We start from the raw sequence: 20,818 nt of genomic DNA on the forward strand, positions 1-20,818 counted from the left end.
AAATGCAGAGTGATTTAAAGGTCCGAAGCTGTTCAAACTAAAATTGAAATGAAAATAGGAAATTTTCCAAAAAGAACCTGTCTGGTTACAATTGTCCTAATCCCCAAATATATTATTGGAATTGGTATTTAAAAAGGGTTAACATTGCATTTACAAGACCGACAGTATCAGTTTGGAGTAAAGCTATATATTATGGCTACACCTGTACTTGTAGGAAAAGTAAAAATGTCCCAGACACAGATTCCTTCTGCAATGAAAGTTGTTACAACAAAACAATACAGAATCCCAGAGGACATGAGGAAATTTCATCAATAAAGGATCTGTTAGAGACAGGCATTTTAAAACCGACCACTGCTGCCTGGAATAATCCAGTGTGGCCGGCGAAGAAAAGCGATGAGACCTGGTGAATGACCGTGGGTTACAGGCAGCTAAATACACTCCGCTGTTAACAGCCACAGTGCCAGATACTGTCACTTTGATTGAAAAGGTGCAACAACATCCAGGAACCTGGTATGCAGCAATTCATGTGGCTAAAGCTTTCTTTACAATACCCAGCGCCGAGGAGCACTGGGAACAACTCGCCTGTACTGGGCAAGGCAGACAGTGTACTTTTACCCATCTGCCTCAAGGGTGGGTACACAGCCCTACCATTTGTCACCGGACAGTGGCTGAGTGTCTGCATTTGTTGACGCCGCCAGCCACCATACAGACAGTATGCTATATTGACATTATGATTCAGGGAGAAAGTGAGCAAAGAGGTGCAAGATCAATTAGAATTGTTAATTCAGCATATGAAAAACAAAGGATGGCAGATTAATCCAAGCAAAGTCAGGGACCAGCTCAGGCAGTGAAGTTCTTAGGGATACAGTGGCATCGTCGACACAAAGAAATACTGCCAGAAGCCAGGCAGAAAAATTTGGATTTCGCAACACCATAAAATAAAACCAATGCACAAAGAGTTATTGGATTATTTGGATTTTGGAGACAGCATACTCCATGTTTAGGGCAAATTCTTGCTCCTTTGTATGAAATGACCTGGAAGACATAGGAATTTGAATGGGAATTATGTCCCTGCTAACAGATGTTTTCTTTAGGAACAGGATCATGACCTTTTAGCTCCATCTTTTACAGAACTACCTGTTTTGAATCATGAATCTTGTCCTATGTCTTATGGTCCATTTGGGCAATACCATTACCCCAGGAAGCTATCCAGGAATGACTAATACAATGACCACAAGCTGGTGGTGGAGAAATAGTACCCACTTATGAACACAAAGCAACAATACCTGCGAAGTGAATAAACCTTGTCAGGTAGTTAACCTGATGTTTTCACCAGGAGTGACCTTGTGGAGAGCCCTTGGAAGGAATGGACGTCTCTTCATGCAATATCAAGCGGACCAAGACACAGTGACTTTGTCAAATGATAGTACTATTGCTACCAAATGCAATACTTTTACCCCTTGTTAAAGATATTACAGAGAGGCAGCACCAGCTTGGCTGACAGGCTCAGCTGTGCCCATGGTGGGTCTGTTGGGACCGGCTGTGGCTGCCATGGGCAGCTCTACTCACCAAGGCCACCCCTACTCACCAAGGCCACCCCTGCAGCACCCTTGCTACCACACCCTTGCCACCTAAACCCAATACACCTCTTTTCAAAGCAGCTGCTTGTAACTTCAAAGATGCACTAATAAGGTAATTTTAACTTGGAAATTCAATGCCTTCATCCTGTAAAACAGGCCATAGGCGTCTGATGTAAAAAAATTTAAAAAATCTTCATCAGGTAGTTTCTTTGACAGCTTTCTTTCTCTGAGACTACTTGGTTGAATTTTGGTAACTTACTGTCAATGGGTTGAAGTCAGAAATAGTTATTTTCCACAGGAGTAACTTCAAGTAAAGTTGAATACAGTTGTCTTTTAATTACAGGTATAACAGCAGTGAAATTGAAATACAAAATTAGCACATAGGATTTGCATAGAGATAATCACTACTAAAGAAGTACAAACTTCTAAAATTTCACAACTAGAAAGATTTTACTGCTAAACAACAGTAGCACAATAGTAAGATACTAATATTAAGAATGTTAGTATATCAGTTAATACATGTTTTTACTTGTACAGACCCAAACCTGATCAGCAGAAAGCTGATGATGGGCTTGACTTACATTGTTACCACAGAACCACAGAAAAATATTAACTTGAAGCACAGTTTTTATTTCTTTTAACATAGATTAAGCAGGTTTTTTATCATAAAAAAGCTTTAAGTATCCCCTTATAACAATAATGGATTTTGACGACAGATCACAACAGGCATGTAGGTATGATAGACATTATCTGTAACCAGTAGCTACAATGCAGACTAAGCTTAATGCTGGGACTCTTGAACCAGACTTCTTTACTGTAACTTCAATATTAATTTCAACTCTTAAATGGAAATTCAAGCTGCATTCACTAAAATCCCCAGCTTTCAAAGTAATACTTGCAATTATTGCACTTGTACTGGTTGTATTGGCTTAGTAAAGCCGTTCTAAAGCAACAGTTTAATATTTGTACATTTTAAAGCACTTGATCTTATCTACAAAGAAAATAAACATGATTATACCACCATTTATTTCAACTTAATTGTGAATATTCTTAATTTTCAGAGTTTAAATGGATGTGCAATTAGTAACTACACTAGAAAAGCAACAAATGCTGTAACTACCCTATGATGACTAGTTTGGTCCATGTCAGTAATCAAGTGATGTTATAAAAAATAAACTAGTTTATTTTGTATAAAATGAGTAATGTTGCATTTTTCAGATTGCACAGTACAAACAAGCTAATATCTAAATTAATACTGTTACAGGTAGTTATTACATAGGGACAGCAGCTAGAAAAAATAAGTACCTCAAAGCAACAGACTTCTGCAGCCATCTTTCCATAACATTGTATGAAAGTTAAATATGTCTTAGTTACAAGTATGCATATTATAAAATGTTTGAAAAATGTTTAAGTATGAGCTGTTAAACTAATTTTCCATAGCAAGAGTATATGATGATATTTACATTTTAAAAATTCATTTTTCAGAAAAGAATTTACAATGAAATAAATAACCTTCAGCAATCCCTTAAACCCAACTACAAGATCTGTAAGTGGCAGTAAAAAACAGTCAAGCCACCTTGTGTCAATGTTAGGTCAGTAAAATATGCCTCATCCAGTAAGAAGTGCAACTCTGCTTTACTAGTCATCTAGAAACATGCACAATACATCTAAGTACCTTCAAATATGGTACAACCTCGAGTATTTGTACAAGAGTATTCACAAAAACATACAATATATTTTACAGTCCTTTAATACAAAATATTGATATCAAACCAATCTGAACTGCATTGATCAGACATTTTTTTAGGCAGGCAAGCTGCGAAGGATAACAGTTCTTAAATTTAATCCCCTCTTTGCCTTTTAAACTCAAGCAAGAGATAAGTAGTTTCGTCAGAACATGTGTTGGTGATGTAAAGGTACTGATGAATATTAGTTGAACCTGTCTCCATATGTATTCGCTGTCTCTCAACACTATTAAAGTATTAACAGCTACAAGCTAGTCTGAAGATTGCATAAAAAAAAATCTTGCCTCTTTTTGAAATTATTAGATGAAACTGCTGCTTAGTTATCCCCACTAAAGATTTCAAAGATTGAAATATTAAAAAAATAAAGAGTTCAAATCTAAAACATGGAAGCATGTCTAAGAGCTGGTTTGCTTCCTTTCACACCTGATGCTTGGGAAGTAATTAATCTTCCACTTAAGACACAATACAGTCATAACTGCCTTCTTGGAATGAATCCTCATCCTCTGTCTTAGATTTGTCCTCTTCATGCCTGCTTGCATTGCTGCTCCCAGCATCACTCTGAGGATTAGTGCCATGGCTAGAAGACGTCCTGCTTTCCTCAGCTCTGGGGTTTGCTTGTTCAGTAACCTTAGAAAGATTCACTGGCTGAAAAGCTTCAGGCTGTACTTGCTCTTCTACTATTTCACTTAGTTTCTGGATCTGTGGTTTGATGCTATTCAGAAATGGCTTGTACCCAGGGCTAGGAAAATAATGGTATAGAACACCATGAGTGAATTACAAAAAGCGTACTTCTGTCATATGCCCGAAAAGCAGCTTTTCCTGGGAGATGTTTGCTATAAATAATTATCTTCTATAATCCTTCCTGTACAATTTTTTTTCTTTTAAATAGAGGGAAAAAGGCAACTATAATCAAACAAATTATGTTGGGGAAATCAAACAAAGTTGGGGACACTGTTGTTTGGGGTTTAATTTGTTGTTTGTTCCGCCCCCACCCCCCCAGCACCCCCACTCCCTCCAGTTTGTTCACAACTGTATTAAGTGACTGTCCTGAAATTTCCTGTAAAAGTGCTTTTAAGTAACTGTTTCAGCTAGAGCCGAGATAACTCAAAGTTATTTTTCAGGCAACTAATTATCTACAACTGGAATGAAAATGACATGGAAAATAACACTTACCAATCTGTAGAAGCCCATTTGTCAACAGCATGTAGGCCAGTCTTGATATTCTGACAGATTTCTCCATCAATATCAGAGGATTGCATTATGCTGAAAACCTGGTTGATCACTGAAGATTCTCTGAGGATAAGGCCTATGATAATACACCAATCCAGACATCCTGCTTCCATGAAGATATGTAGCAAGTACCTAGAGAGAGAAACAGTCTACTTACTACTTTTTGCACTCAGAAGACAAAATCCCAGTGTGATTCTGTAGACTGTTTTTTTCTCCTAATGCTGCATACTAGTAATTTTTAGTTTCAAATACAAAGATTATGTTACCTACCGCAGCTGGACCTGTGACTTGTGCGGCCCTTTACTAGCCAGTTCCAAAGAGAGATGTTCAAGCTCTGACTGAGTTAAACTTAAACTGGAGAAGTTTTCATCCACCATGGTCCAGTCACCATCCACCACAGAACTTGTTTCCGTCAGGTCTGTTGCTGAACCAATGCTGCATTCATCACCTATCAAAAACACTCAGAAACATAAGGGAAAAAGAAACTGCTTACTTCCATGAGACTCAGAATTTCAGAACTACCACTTCCTACAGAAATAAACAAATTACACAGTACTGCTTTGCTCACAGTGCTCATAAGGTACTACGGGCATACACTGTCCATCCCACTTCAGCATTCTTCTTGTCACACTATATGGTAGAACAATTACTGCAGGAATGCAGTAGTTTTTCTATCAAATAAAAATAATTCTGCAGAATAGTATCAATAAGGGATCCTACAGATATGTTGGCAACCACTGTCAGGGCACAGCCACAGCCTCTTACATACTATAGTCTTATGTCTGCAGGAAGGGTTGCAGTCTGTCTAAAGATACCACCTTCTTAACCTTTAACTTTTTTAAAAAACAAAGGTGGAATAGCAACTTCTTTTCTTCATACAAAACTCTGAGCATTCTGAATGCTTGGTAATGTAAATATTTACCTGCACTAATTTCAAGAAGAGGTGTTTCTACTAAAAACATGAAGAGTAGATGCAGCCACAGAATTTTCACAAGAACAGTAACAGCAAAGTGAAAACCATTACAGTGGTGAGTTATGAAGTCATAGTGAAGTCATGAGGGCACCTACCCTCCAGAACAGCTGCCATATTAAAGTAGATGCAACTTTTCTGTGGAACATGTTTACAAAGCCAGAAAGTAATTTTATTAGCTTCTTGCCCATGAATGCCACTGCTGGCTTATTTATTTACGAAGTTATTATTATTAGAATTCAGCTTGTAACATTTTAAAGACTATTAATTTAGTTTTAACTTTAGGATAAACTGCTTCAAAATGTCCACTGAACTCAAAGGTCTTCACCCATCTTAGAAAAAAACATGAGATACTTGTTTATAGGAACAGCAGTAGTGGCAGGACAAAATAGTGCAACGAAAAGAGAAATAAATTTTCTCCATTTTTTTGGAGAGTTCTGTAACAAATTTATTTAAACCTAATGCATTCCTGCAGTCTCCAGAAGTAATAAACATGAGAAACAGGAGTGAAAATAGAACAAGGCAGTGCCCAAGCACAGGGACAGAACCTCACTCTTCCTCCACTTTTTAATAGCAGCTCTGACTGTCACAGGAGGCACAAGCATCTCAGGGAAATTGTGGTTCACATTTAGGTACTTAAGCCGTTCGCCTAATAAAGTGGAAATTAGATGATCTAGACACTGCTGAAAATGTTCCTCTGTGGTCAGAAAAGATGCATACAGATTAATATTCCCCTTTGTATCTTCCTAAACTGTTAATCATTTGAGCTTTTAGAAAAGTGATTTAAGCAAAGCCATAGGGAAAAAGAAAACTATATGGGACTGTCGTTTTCTCAACTTTCTCAATGAAGAATTTATCTCATAACTTTCTAAAGAAATCCAAAAGCAAAACGTTCATGCATTAGAACAGTGCCAACTCGTGGAAAAGGCTGACCTGAGCAAGAGACAAAGATAGAAAAAACTTAGAACACTCTTCTCAGCCAGACTGTAAAAGTACTAAATTTTGAGTTACCACCATAGACAGGAACTTCAGCAAGTATCAATTTCATACTCAAAGTACATAAAGATGTATGACATGGGCATTATCTTTCTGTTGTAAAAATTTCTGTTCACTTTTCAACAAGTCCTCTTCCTGCGACCCACCCCCACCCCCATTACGGTTATCAGCAGTTGAGAAGCAACAATAGAGCAGTGGCATGCAAATACCAAGGTGTGTGTACTTCCAGGTGCATTTTTGCAATGAGCAGACAGAAGGAAGAGTGACTAACCTTTGCTTAGCAAAGGAGAAAGGAATGCATCTTGCATGTGTGGTCCATGGGATGAAACGTTGTCAATCTCCCTCTGAGAGGAGCCGATAGTGCCAAGCCAGCTGCGACTCCGAGGTGTGTTTGAAACCCCTGTGTCCATTTCCATGTTTACGAAGGTGTCTGCAGACTGAGATTTTAGCAGCTGCTCCCCCACAGCTGAAAAAAAACCCCAAGAACCCATCAAAAAGAAGTCATGTAATCATGAAATTTGGAAACCTCTCTCCAGGCATTTCAGGAAGCTAAAACTCGTATCTAAGTCAATATTCAATTAGTTTGCTGAGGGATCACCAAAAGCAAGGGAATGCACCAAGTTTAGGTCCTTCAAGAATTTCTGATCAACTTTTTATGCACTGGCATAAAAGAAATATCAGTTGGTAAAGGGTTAGCATCAATAGAACTAAATAACAGTGCTGCTACTACCAAGAGGAAGACTTGGCAGCTAGTGTCAACTTTGCCATAAGAAGGTAAACCAGCGAGCTAGGAGATTAATAATACAACAGAGGCTTACAGCAAGTAGTCAAAATTCCTACCCTTTCAACATAAAGCAAATTTCAAATATTAGAAACATTATTTTTTTAAATTTTAAAAAGTTCATCAAAACCTAATCTAAAAACTATGTAAGAATGTTGATTTTAGTAAATTTCTGTAGCAGAATTTCCATCACAGAGCAATATCCACGTTCAACTCAACATCTGCACAAGTGATACCCAGTTCAGTGCACCTGAGAAAGCAAGAAACCTCAACAGAAACAGTAGTGTAATCAGACTACACAAGAGATGCTGTTCGTGCTAAACAGAATCCCTTCAAAAAACACACTCTGTGGGAGAAAGCTGTGAAGGTGACAAGCCTCAACCTGTCCAAAAAGCCTCAGCCTGTTTTTTGCTTGGTTGAACTGATGTGAAGGACATACTCAGACTGATGGGTACAGGACAGCAGAAGGAAAACTTATTCCAAATCAACTCAGACGTTACAGCACCTGTCTTGTACTTTCCATTCTTGAAAGGTGAATTAATGGAGGAAGCCGGTATGACTGGAAATGGCCAGAGGAAATCCTTGTGCAGCTTTTTCAAAGCAAACACAAAATCCTCCACACGGGCAGCTCTGGCTCGCTCCTTGCACAGCCACCCGATCAGCTCAAAGCCTAACTGTGCAGCAAAGCAGCCCAGGTCTTTCAGCTTGATTTCTTCTAGCAGATGCCGAGCATGCCGCCAGAGCATCATGTCGATGTACATGTTCTCAGCACAGTCGCTGTCTTTACTCCACCTACAGACAGAGCAGAGAACAGGGACATTAAGACTGGTAAAACTGAGTCATAATGGCTGTTGACCACAACCACAGTACATTAGGTAGTGGGAGCTTTCTATACACCAATAAAAGCAGTTTCCACTGTTCCTCACTATTTATGTTCTCTGAAAGATCCCATTGTCTCAACAGGTAAGTGAAATAAGGGCAGGACATTACAACAGCAGCAGTGTCCATAGAATATTAAACTCTCAGCAATGCAGAAAAAAGTAAAGGACAGGTAAAAGGCAGATGCCATTGCAAAGTGACTTCTGAGAAAACAGGTTTAGAGAACAAGTCAGGAAAGGTCCTAGACTAATGCTTATCAAAACTCTTAAGATTGTACTCTCTATGGAAAATCACTAAATAGAAGCATCTGAATTTCTACTGAGATTGTTCTGAAAGTCTTACATGGGCAAAAAAGTGAAACCAAGACAACAACGAATCCCAGCTCAGTGCTGCTTCTGAACACTAATACAGATCAATAAGTATTCTGTACACAGCAGTTTAAGCGGGATTCACCCCAAGGGGTAAAGGCTCTATTTATGGCTTGGCAACATACTGCTAGATCAAGATGTGCACAGTATCACAGTGCAAAGTATGCTATGACGCTGCAGTACTGTGAGCTGTTCAAGACTTACCTTTTAGCAAAACAGATCATTCTGATATAAGGCATGGTCTTGCTAGCTATTTAAACTACTACATACACATCCAGTGGATTCAGAGGTTTTTGGTCAGCAGTATCTACCTAGGTGTGCCTGTGTATGTGTACATACAAACACACACATGTGTATTTACATGTGTGAGAAAATATCCTCCCAAGAACGTAAGAGAGAGGCACAGACATTTTGACAGTCGGGAAGAGACACATGCAGAGGGATGTGGAGGGAGACTATGACAAATCTAACTCTCATATAATGTTCTCCTATAACTTAAATTGGTGAGAAAGTTAGTACCTAACAAAGCCAGGAAGAAGGTATTACTACCAATTACCTTTTTCCAGATGGGCCAGAGGGCATACTCAGTGTCTTTGTCAAATTAAACTTGCCATGAAGATTCTCTGCTGATTGGGATAAACTAATGCTGCGATGTCTGAAGAACTCAAAGCCACTACTTGAACTAGGTTCCTAAAACCAAGAAAACCAAAACATACAGTCAAAGGAGCAAACATGCTATATAGTAGCAAGATTAATCATAAAAGGTTTGATGCATAGTATTTGCTGTTCTCATTACAAACCTGAGTTGTTGGTGTAGCTGGAGGTGTCTCTGTTTCTCCAGAACCAATGGCTTTAAGAAATCTGATCATATGACGACAAAGATCCCACTTTCCCTGCTCTAAGGCAGTATTAAATAGGAGAGTAGCATGCTGTCTGCTAACTGCTGGAACTTCCATATTCTGCAAGTAACAAAACATAATTAAGTTACTTGCTTTTGCTATCAAGCAACAAAAATCCTATTAAGTCAAACCACACCATGTCACAGTCAAATATACCAGAGATTAGAAGCAGCATATTTCAAGCTATTATATTCCTTTTTATAACAGTAAACTAACTACTTACATTGCATGATATTCCCCCCCTTCACAACTGGACATAAGCTCAACAGAAAACTGTTAAAAGTGATTTGTTTTAACATGTCTTAACTTCGGTATGACAATATTTTTAAAATACTACACTAGAAAATATCACTTCTCTTGCAATATGTAAGTACCATTACCTGGAGGATAATAAGATAAGAGGCAGCTGTGTCCAAATCCTGGGCCATTAAGCACTCCTCAAATAAGTCCTTTGGGTTTCCAACAGCAGCAAACAGGTAATTCCACAGGGCATATTCTGTCTTCCTAGCACAATGAACAACTGTCTGCAGGAAGAGGGGGAACTCTGTAATGAACTTCGCCACAGTGGGAAGCAGTGGGTCGGGAATGGGTTCCCGCGAGGTAGCTTCTTCTTCCAGCACTTCATGAAGCATCAGTTCTAGTACATGAGAAAAGTATGGTAACGTGGCACAGGAGTGGGCCAAAAGCAAGGCTTGTTCACCGAGGTTCCTAACCAAGAGCTGGCGTAAAATGTGATGGAGGTAGATCTGAGAGGTTCTCTCAACAATGGAGAAAGGAAAGAGAACCTCTAAGTGTTCTCTAGCACTGGTTTGAGTGTATAAACAGTCATAGAGCACAGTGTCATTAACAGCACCAAGAACCAAGGCATCTTCAAACAAAACAGCCAATGGGTATATGTTGATGTGGAAAGGCAGCATGATCCGTCTTGACAGAAAGGAATGCGGTTTTCGATGATCTCTGGGAAACAGGGGAAGCCAGACTTTCATACCTGCCCCACCACAGCTGAGCCACAGAGCCTCCAGTAAGTGGCGTTTCTGTTTGTTGATCCTGCAAGTAGTCCATACATTTTCAACAGACTGGGCTAGGACAACTGGAGCACAAAAAGGCAGCTATTTTAAAAGAAAGAAAAAAAGAAAAATCAGAATTCTTCATTATTCCTTTTTTTTTCCTTTTACCCTCTCCACAAGAACTCTTTTTTCAGCTATGAACTACTCTTTTCAAACAAGTTAATTCTTCTAACAGAGAAGAAACAAATCTGCTTAACTACACCCTAGCACCTGGGACAACACTACTTTTTACTTACATTAACTCAAAAGACATTTCTTTTACTTATTTAACCTCCTTATACTTAGTCAAGAAGCCAGAGGTGTAAGAATAAGGGAGAAAAATAAAACCTGCTCTCTGCTTCTTCAGTTAGCCCACGAGTCTAATCTAGAACTGACAAAATTACTACAAACACCATATTTGCTAGTGTTTTACTGAGCTGCAAACAATTATTCATCTAAACTTTACAGATTTCACTCTTCCAAAGTGCTTGTTTCATGTAGAAATGGTTTTTGTCAGCACAGAAAAACTGAAAAGTTCAGTCATTGATTTCTCTTACTGTTGTTTTTACGAACTTTGTAAAAAGATACTCTGAACAGATGATAATGTTCCATAAACATAGATACTAGTTTTAGACAGACTGGAGATTTTCTGTCATTAGTGCATACCAGATTTTGCACAGGAATTTTATTCTTAAAATTCATATTTTTCAATGCAATACAAGTAGTAAACACCAGTATTAAATATTTCAGTTAGATATTTACACAATTAAGTAGTAACATTTCACAGATTCTTAGAGAAAAAAAAAATATAATGGGAGTAATGAGTTACTTCCAGCTCACAATTCAGCCTTTAAGTGTACAAACACTGCCTTGCATTATAGACATCTTTTCTTTATGCCTGGACCACTCCATTCCACAACTTCTGCAGTCACTGACAACATCTTTGAAGCCATACAATATTCCACAGATATTTACTCACATGCTTCCTTTGATTAGGGTTATTATCCTTATCTCGTATCTGGGGTCCAGATCGATCCCTTTGCAACATGATGAGTTGTCCTGCTAAATTTAGCATAATACTTTCAGCCTCACAAGCCTAAGGATAAAAGAGTATTATGCAAAGTATTTTAAGCCTTTTGAACGCATCATTTTACTCATAACCACAATACAAACCCAGAATAATAAGAGTAAATTAACTGCACTGTCGTACAGAGATGACTAGCAACCAAATTCAAAGCAGAAGGACTTGGGAAAATCACGTAGAACTAAATACCTACAGATAGATTCACTTAAGCAGTTCTCATGCAAAAGAGTAAATACTGCAAGGTTTCTTTTTCACCAGACTCATTCCATGTGTTTATCTGATATAGGCTTTTTCCAGCTATGCCAAGCCACCAGTATTTGAAGAAAAATAAAGCTCTGGATTCTTATCAGTATCACCACTACATGGCAGCCAGTATCTGACTGCAAAGACTAACACTGGCAGACAAGCCAAAAAGGGTCTAGCCACACTTGTACAGCATCTTGAATTTTTAAAAGCTGCAGTTACAGAAAAATTTTTTCTTATTAGACATATCAAGGAAGCAAAGTATTCTTTCTAAAGATTTATTTCAGAACTGTTACGTGTTAACTTCAAACCAAGCCACTGGAGCTAATACCACACTGTGCATGAAGTTTAGTTTTAAAATACATGGGTAGAGGGCCTGTATGGTAAATTGGCAGCATCAGGGGTTAAGGACACTAACAAGTAACATCACTGAAAAAGCTGAGACACTCTGCTAAGTCAGACACATTGCTCTGCCTACAGTGCAGTGTCATACTCAGTGCTAACATCAATACTTTTCTTTTGATCAGGAAGATTGACAAAGTTTGAAGATATGGGCTCTTAGAAAGAAAAGGGGTAATATTTGTTCAGTCTGAAACTAAATTTAAAATAGTACTAGTGTTCTAAAAAGTTCCAGTAGCTTTTTCTTAACACTAGGAAACACCATAGTTCAGGTAGTTCAGGAATAAGGCAAGATGGACTAGAAAACCACAAGTATATTGTTTTTCATGCCCTTGCCTAAGATCATATCAAAGTCTCAGGACAGATGTTCAATTTTATGGGACACTAAATTAGAATGAACTGAAGGAAGCAAGCAGAAACCTCATTTTACATCCACGCCACTGCTTTCATATCTGCCAGTGGCTTTGGTATGTGGAAAAATATGTACATTCACATGTCTACAGGCCTGCCTCACAGATGACACAACTTCTAAATGATCTTAAGGTAGCTGCTCTGATGAAAAAGTATGATTCATACTGCAGCTATCCCAATAGTTAAGCTTAATTTGTTTAAAGCACAGACAACAAAAATCCAAGTTCTCCTTGCACTGTGCTTTCAGTGGACTAAATAATTTCTGGAGTTAAGACATTAAGACAGGGATTCCCCTTCACACCTTAGTCATTGTTTGGCTGTTGGCCTATCTCCTGATGTAACTAGTGGGAGAGATTATCTCACTTTATTTTACTGTAGTAGGAAATTGACTAGAAGTAACCTTATAGGGTCATTATCTTTTCCTCTTTTTTGTTTATTCTTTGAGTAATGGACCTGTTGCTGCCAGAAAGGCATCTCCTAATGCAATGGATTGCTCTGGTGTTCAACTTTCAATACACAACAGAGAAACATGCCATTGACACAGTTAAGTTTAACTTGTCCTCCAAGATTTCGCCCCAAACTTTACAAGATGACACAAGAAGATATGAAATAGGACAGTTTGGATTTTATTTCCACCCACCTGTCCCCAGTTCACACACACAATGTCCATGTAACAAGCATCACAAAAAGCATGTTCTGCATTTTATCACATAAAAGAACCACTGATTTATGATTCATTTATCAGCCAGGTAAGCTTTGAGGACTAAGCTAACAAATCCAGGCACAGATTCTTTTGAATTTTGAGTGCTATAGATCTGTTACCTGCTGAGGCATCTTCAAGGTGATGCCAGTCTCTGTCCTCACTGATGTCAACGTAACAGACACTACAAGAAAAGGATGAGGAATGTACCGAGACATGGACACTTCTTGAAGAACTTGGATACTGGCAGTAGGGTTAAGACTGAAAGGAAAGATGACTACATTTAGCAATTTTAAAACAGTATTTAACGTAAAACTACTATCTTGACATAAACCTAATGAAAATAAGCAACCAGTTTACTCTACAGAACAACATAACTAACTATCCTTTAACCATGAATCCCATAGGCCCACATATCTATTTAAAGATACCAAATAAACCTAAGCTAGGCTACTTTATCTTGAGAGTTTTGGGGAATACAGGTATGAGTGGATAGAAGACAGTATCAGCTACATCAGAATAAGACTCTATTCACCCTTCAGTAAGACAATTCCAGGGTTTGGATTTTGTTGGGAGGGTTCTTTGCATTTCAAAAGCAATGAAAATATTTTCCTTTAAAGCAGATCAACAGCTTGCTTTCTGCTAAAATCAAAAAAAGGTCCCTTCTTGCTGCAGCCAAGACACCATAACTGTAAGAAAAACCACCTGCTTAGGTACTTCAAAAAACTATCTGGGAATCTTTATCACCTCCTTAGGTTCACTATTCTTAACTTCCTGATTATATTGCTGCTACTTTTGCACCAAAATAGCTCCCCACAACCTTACTGCTGACCAAAATTTTCTGTCATCATCTTTGCTACTCTGCCACCACTCTCACCAATTCCTACTTCTAACATTAGAAACATTTTTTTATTAAAAATATTCAAATATGTGGTTGTCTTTTAGTACCTTTATCTTCTATTTACACTCAGTTTTCAAGTTTCTAACAACTAGAAGATGCTGGTACAGACAGCTGGAAACATGCATATCTCAATCACTACTCCCACACCTAATGTGCGTATCTGTATACATGCAAGCGACAACACTCATGAACTACCACTTGTGCATACAGATAACACTTACCTCTCTGTATTTTAAAAATCTGACTCCGCAAGTTATCCAACACCTTTATAGCATTGTAAGAATTTACCCAGACTAAGAACAGATTTACAAGCACATTACTGCAAAAGCATTTAAATAGTGACACTCACCCTTCAGGCCTTCTCTCAATACTGTAAAGGCAAATGGAACAATCTGCTCTGAACAATATTACAATGTCCCGGAAGATGCTCAGTAGTAACGTGTCTGCTTGCAGTTTGGTGATGTGTGCAAATGCATTGTCAAGATTAGATGTTCGCAGGTAGACTCTCAGCTACAAGAAAAGGAGTCGCTTGAACACAGTTTTACCAACAAACTAATAGTCATTCCATGTTTACTTGCTTTCTTTTTTGTGAATTGGCTGTCGAGGATTTCTAGTGAGACACATTACTGGGTTCTTGTTTCATCAAATGTTTTATCCATTGCATTATATTATTGCATCCAAAATGGTTAAAGAACAGTACAGTCAAATCTTAAATACTGAAAAACAATCATAAGGAAGGAGTTTTATCCATTAGTTTTAAAAAGCAAAAAGTAAAGCTCTTCTGCCCATCTAATTTAAAACCTTACAAAAGTGTCTCAAAATACTGTAACTAGATATATCAAAACAGGCTTCATGAAACAGGCTTCATGCTAACATGCGAAAATGTCACAAAATTTTCAGAATAGTAAGGCCATGGCAGTCAGCAGAAAATAATTTTTAATAGCAATAATAAACTTTTCTAAAAGAATTACCTACATATTAATACAGAACATGACCAAAAGCCACCTATGTATCAAGCTTTTTACACTGTAGAAAAGATATTCTAAACATAATTCACTCATAGCTCACCTCTTCCTGATGATCATTTAAATTATAACATGCAAGAACAATGAAGTCATTCCACCACGCTAAGCCACCTGTTACCATCATATTTTGCTCCTAAAAAGAAAAAAGCAAGTAAATTTTATTTATGCATGTATTTTTATATACTTATACACACATAAACACACACGTACACTTTATGGGTAATTTCTGAAAGCCATACTGATAGAGGCAAGACAATCTATGTATGTGAAATTTTTATTGTTTAAAAAACTCTTAAAATGCTAAGAAAAATATGTGAAGGACAAACATTGTCTTGCAAAACACAGCTCCACAGTTCCTTATGCTACTGACATCACTGAACTCTCTCAAATTAACTTTCTGCTTTTGGCCAGAATTTACAAGCTTAGCATCTAAAGCTGTACTTCACACAAACTCTCAGATAAGACATATGGCAGTGTCTGACTATACACACTCAGATTTGGAAGCCTTTTAATAATCAGACACAAATTATTATGCCAAAGCCACAGGATAAGCATTTCAGCCATTTTATGAAAAACACATGCAAAACCATCATCTCTAATCCCAAGTGTGTCTACAGGCTGTTGTTTATTGAAAAAGGTATTTTTTAATTTTCTTCAAGAGTCACATTCCAACAAGTACAACCTCCCCAATATACCTGAATAAAGTACTACAACCTCTCACCTGGGTAATGTTTCCAAATAGCTTCCATTTTTTGGTAAGTAAAGAATAATGTGCAAAACCAAACTTGCCAACAACAGCTACATTCTGTCCAAGCTTGTCAATGGCTGAAAACTGTTTAAAGAGAAAAAACCCCAAAACTTCAGGAAGGAGCTTATTTAAATTATATATCCTATCCAAGCGCAGCACCACAAGGCAATATAATATCAAGAGTCAAAACCTGTAAAGTATCTTCATGTTTTCTACTTCACTGCCCAATACATCCTCTTCTTTTTGTAATTTAAAACACTGACTTCATCTTCCAGAGTCATCCAACCGTAAGGGACAGTTATAAAAAAACAGTACTTTTAAAGAACAAGAATGTATTCTTAAAATACTCACCCTTATAGGCCAGTTGCTCTCTAGATACGTACTATGAATCTAAAAGAAAACAAAGAGAAAACCCAAACCCATGTAACTATACCAAGCACCATTAAAGTAATGATTAATTACAACGTTCTGAAGGAATGTACACAATGCCCACGTTTTTCCAAAACACTGGTTTAAAGGTTTTTAATGGTGGGATTTCTTTTTTAAATACAATTACTTCTCCCACCCCTCACCCCAGAAGTTACTGAAGCCTAAATGTTAGCCTGTTTTTAACATAAGATACACAGAAATACCTTAACAACATCCAACAGCCAATACTATATTACAGATTATTAGTCAAATTTTGCTCTTCTCCCCTGCTAGGTACTTCTCCCCCATTAGAACCTTTCAAGGGAACATACAAGTTTTGATAAAACACAGCATTCAGGAGAGACTTCCAGTGTTGGGATGAAATTTCTAATCCTATCAGAGATACACATCAGCACATCCAAAAGCCTTGTTATGAGAGCACTTGACTGGGATATGACAAATTAAATCTTGATCCTGGATGTCACATGGTTTCTTCATGTCACATGGAATGATACAAATCCAGGTTCAAACTCCAGCCCTTGGTTTGATACAAGGCATGTAGGTGCTTTCATTAACCAGCCACTGACTGTTCTCATGGGTGTGTTGCTCACTCTAGTAATTCCAATTGTGTTAGTTTTACTCCTACACAGAACGATGACTTTCCCCTCCTGTGCCAGTTTCAGAAGACTGAAGAGCTACCTGGCCAGCTAAGGGAAGATTCAACAGTGTCTAGAACCTGACATACATGCCTCAAGTCAAATGCTGTTTAATAATAGAGATTCAGGTACGATGTGAAAAACAAAATCGGGGGGACTTCTTAAAAACTTTTATTTACAAAAATATCTACCAATTCAAGCATGGAAGAGCATACAATAACATTACAGATTAAAGGTTATTTAATTTTTTCTCCATATTACAGAGAAAATAGAATCTGCCCCATTACTACCTCTGGAAATTCTTCTTTGCAAGCTTGATATTGTGAAGTTTTAATTACATGATTAAATAGATGCCATCTAAGACTGCTTGAAAATATAGCCAAAGTCTGAAGGATATATTCATGAGCTGAATATGCTTAAAGCAATTTGCATAAATAACAGAACAAATCCCTAAAGGATTTCTTGTATTTTGCATTTATTCTCCCTTTCAAAGCCCAGGACAGTAATTTAACTACTCCTTCCTGAAGTCAAAAAGACATTGTATTTTTTTTTATTGGCCAGAATGCAAACCCATTAGCCACAAGGCTGAGATAGTCAACATTCTTTTACCATTTCACAGTAAGAAAAAGCCGTACCAGAGGAAATCCAATTGCCAATTAAAAGGCAATGATCTCATACTAGAGGAAAAGGGTATGGCAGACAGTGAAGAGATCAGCTGCTAATTCCAGCCCTATAAACTCTTGCAAGCACAAAGCACATATGGGCAACCATCAACGATTACCTGTACAACATGCCAATGCCTGTGTCCTAGTAAAGTGCTTAAACCCTGAGAATCTAAACTGCCATCCGAAAATGGGCCTCTCTCCCTGGTAGGCTTATGTTCAGAGTGTGCTGAAGCATTTCTGGGACTCTGAGCCTGGGTTGCATCTCCACAGTTCAAATATAAGCGATCTTCTCCTTGAAGGAGGACTTGTTCCTGGTTACTCTACATTAAAAACAAAACAACAAAAAAACCCAAAAGCAACCTTGAACTCCATGTACAGAAAACAAAGGAAAACACACAATCAATATATTAACAGGTTCTATGTAAACAACATGAACAGTAAGTGTTAAGGCAGTTCTTAGGTTTTTTATCACTACGTACTCGTAGGTTTTATGTTACAATATTGCATAGCAATATATTCAAAGTACTATATTAAAGGCTCTATGACAAAAAAAGAAGACCAGCCTAATGGCTGCAAAGCAGACTTTAAAACCTGTTAAGAGAGTAACTCAAGGTCACCTGAAAACTGAAAATATGCTTTAAAATAAGGATATATTTATCAAACAAAAATCTTACCATGCAAGGATTAACAGTGAGTGCACTCTTGATGAAATGAAACTGCAGAATACCAAACTGGTGAGCTTCATTATTTGCATCTCTTTCAGGCTTCACGTTTGAAGAACTCCCATCAATAACCCACAGATGATACCCTTCTGATCCCCAGGTCTGAATGTAAAAGAATAACAATAATGAAAACCCAAACCCAAACACTATAGTTTTTGAGAAAACAAGAACTACAGAAACTTACTGTAACTAATTTTATGATAGACATGAACCTGGCAAAAAAACACACAGTTTGGTATTCTTAAAAAAAAATCATTGTAGGAATCGTAAGTAACCCACAGCAGTAAAGTCCACAAGGAATGGTAAGAACCTAGATTAAATTCCTTTCTTTTTTACATAAAAAATGTTGATTAAATGAAAAGTAACTATGTAAGACATCCACATAAGTAATGAAGACTGTTTAGCTTGCAGCTGAAAGCAAATAACAAAAAATCCACAAACAGAATCCGGTATGAAAAAACGCCCGATCCCCAGAATTACACTGGCTGTTCATTAAATTTAATGGTATCAGAATTTCAATCTTTGGGTTTTTTTAGAAGGTACATTGTACTGTCCTTGCAAATATATGCTGCATGTTTAAAATTGTCTATCTTCATAGCACCTAAGCTACACATAAATAAAATCTAGTGTTTTAGAAGTATTGTACAAAATTCATCATGGTTTGTAAAAGAGGCCTTGAAAAATGTGGTTTTTTTCATGTACTAGCAGGATTTCATCTTAGTTAGCCTGTATTGAAACAACAGCAGTTAAGACTCTCTTGAATTCATATTTTGAGTTGAGATACTTAACAGCCAAAGGTAAGCTAGCCATTTTAGGGAAACAAATACATTTACAATTAGTGTTGTTCTGTGCCTCATTGTACTCTGAAATACACCATCAGAATAAAAAAACCCAAAAGATTAAGGAAAACCCATTCATTCTTAATATTAAAATCAAGTCCAAGAAAAGGCATGTCATGCACACTTCATGATCAGGCATATACACAAAAAAGAGTATTTAAAAAATCATCAGTTGTCCCTTTTACCTCTTCCTTCAATACAACATTGGTGTATTGAATCTTACTCTTAAGTAAGTAAGGCATCTTACTGTTTAAAATTAAGCTAAAGAAAACTTTTCAGAAAACTGAAAATCTGTTTTACTAAGACTAATTAAAAATATTAACAGCCATCCTATTACAGTATTTTTACATTCGTATTTACCATAGAACTGATCTTTAGAGGGTCCTTTTTGGAACCATCAGACTGATACCTTAAAAACAGAACAGAAAAATTTGAGTGTGGAAATAACTTCATCAAAATAAGAAATCATCTTCTTATCTTTGTACTGTCATAGGGCTCTATATTGAAACTATAAAGCCTGTTTGATCCATGACGCTGCATAAAAGGCCATAGAATTGTCAGATGTCTAGAATAAACTGTTTGAATTGTGCTTTCTGGATGTTAGCACTTTTTCAGCAAATATATACTGGCACTGAGGAAATTTTAATATTTGCCTGCTTTTAGGGTGCTTTGCTTTTACAGCCAAAAAGACCAATACAAAAAGAAAATAATACATTTTCATTTATATTCAAAAGTTCCCCTCCCAAATATTATTCAATGATTCCAATATCTAAGGAATTATAATTTAAAAGATGTAAAAAAAGCTAACTTGGTGAATTAGTTTTCAATTACATTATTTTAACTATAGAAAAATAAAGGTTTCCAATAAAGCATTTCACAATTTCATTAAAGATACTCACGCAAAATCACCTCCTAAAGTACAGATAAGCTGAGCACCAAAAACACTCCACAAGGACAAGCCTCCACATTCCCAGGTCACCATCACAACACAGCTATCAGGTGACCATCGCATTAGTTTAACAGGTCCTGTTTTATTCCAGATATCTGTTTAAAAACAGACAATAACATACCATGTAAAAAACATTAAATGTCCTCCAACTGCTTTCACCATAAGAGTAGAAACAAAAATACATGGAAATAAACATTGGATTTTTCAATTAACTTTTTTGCTACATTCATCAAACTGACATTGGCAACATGAACAAGCAAATGAATGCATGTTTTCTTTCAAATACATGTTTGGTTTCATATGAAACTAAGTATATACAAGAAAGGCGAGAAATATACTGTGCTATGACACAACCATAGAACTGCAATTCTGGTAACACAATTTTTAGACAAAAGAAGACTTTATATCCATCCTCGAAACCTCTTCCTTTGGCACTTAGCACAACTGTAAAACTCTGTTGTTCACAGACTGGATTTTTTTGTTGAAACCTAGTAGGCACACAGATTTTCAGTTCAGGACACAATTCGCCCACTTTGTACGTTCCTCACTCTCAAGTCCACAACACTCATCATTA

At 37.2% G+C, this 20,818-nt stretch overlaps 1 protein-coding gene across 4 annotated transcripts in view; it reads right to left on the reverse strand.

Annotated features, from left to right (window-relative positions):
* Positions 1-1,891: 1,891 nt before the first annotated feature.
* RIC1 (RIC1 homolog, RAB6A GEF complex partner 1) overlaps positions 1,892-20,818 on the reverse strand; it is a 53,690-nt gene continuing 34,763 nt past the window's right edge. For 3 of the 4 annotated variants that reach the window (XM_055790179.1, XM_005241601.4, XM_055790182.1), the window contains 18 exons: positions 20,195-20,339; positions 19,656-19,704; positions 18,409-18,558; positions 17,851-18,054; positions 16,357-16,395; positions 15,979-16,089; positions 15,301-15,390; positions 14,582-14,742; positions 13,454-13,592; positions 11,474-11,590; positions 9,829-10,557; positions 9,350-9,508; positions 9,106-9,239; positions 7,808-8,094; positions 6,793-6,987; positions 4,826-5,003; positions 4,499-4,687; positions 1,892-4,064 (listed from right to left, as the gene is read on the reverse strand). In XM_055790179.1, coding sequence (XP_055646154.1) covers positions 3,779-4,064; positions 4,499-4,687; positions 4,826-5,003; positions 6,793-6,987; positions 7,808-8,094; positions 9,106-9,239; positions 9,350-9,508; positions 9,829-10,557; positions 11,474-11,590; positions 13,454-13,592; positions 14,582-14,742; positions 15,301-15,390; positions 15,979-16,089; positions 16,357-16,395; positions 17,851-18,054; positions 18,409-18,558; positions 19,656-19,704; positions 20,195-20,339 — 3,362 coding nt within the window. In that variant the 3' untranslated portion in view covers positions 1,892-3,778. The remainder of the gene's footprint in view (positions 4,065-4,498; positions 4,688-4,825; positions 5,004-6,792; positions 6,988-7,807; positions 8,095-9,105; positions 9,240-9,349; positions 9,509-9,828; positions 10,558-11,473; positions 11,591-13,453; positions 13,593-14,581; positions 14,743-15,300; positions 15,391-15,978; positions 16,090-16,356; positions 16,396-17,850; positions 18,055-18,408; positions 18,559-19,655; positions 19,705-20,194; positions 20,340-20,818) is intronic. The other variant, XM_055790180.1, reaches the window with a different exon arrangement.

Source organism: Falco peregrinus, chromosome Z (assembly GCF_023634155.1).
Source record: "Falco peregrinus isolate bFalPer1 chromosome Z, bFalPer1.pri, whole genome shotgun sequence".
Lineage (NCBI taxonomy): Eukaryota > Metazoa > Chordata > Aves > Falconiformes > Falconidae > Falco > Falco peregrinus.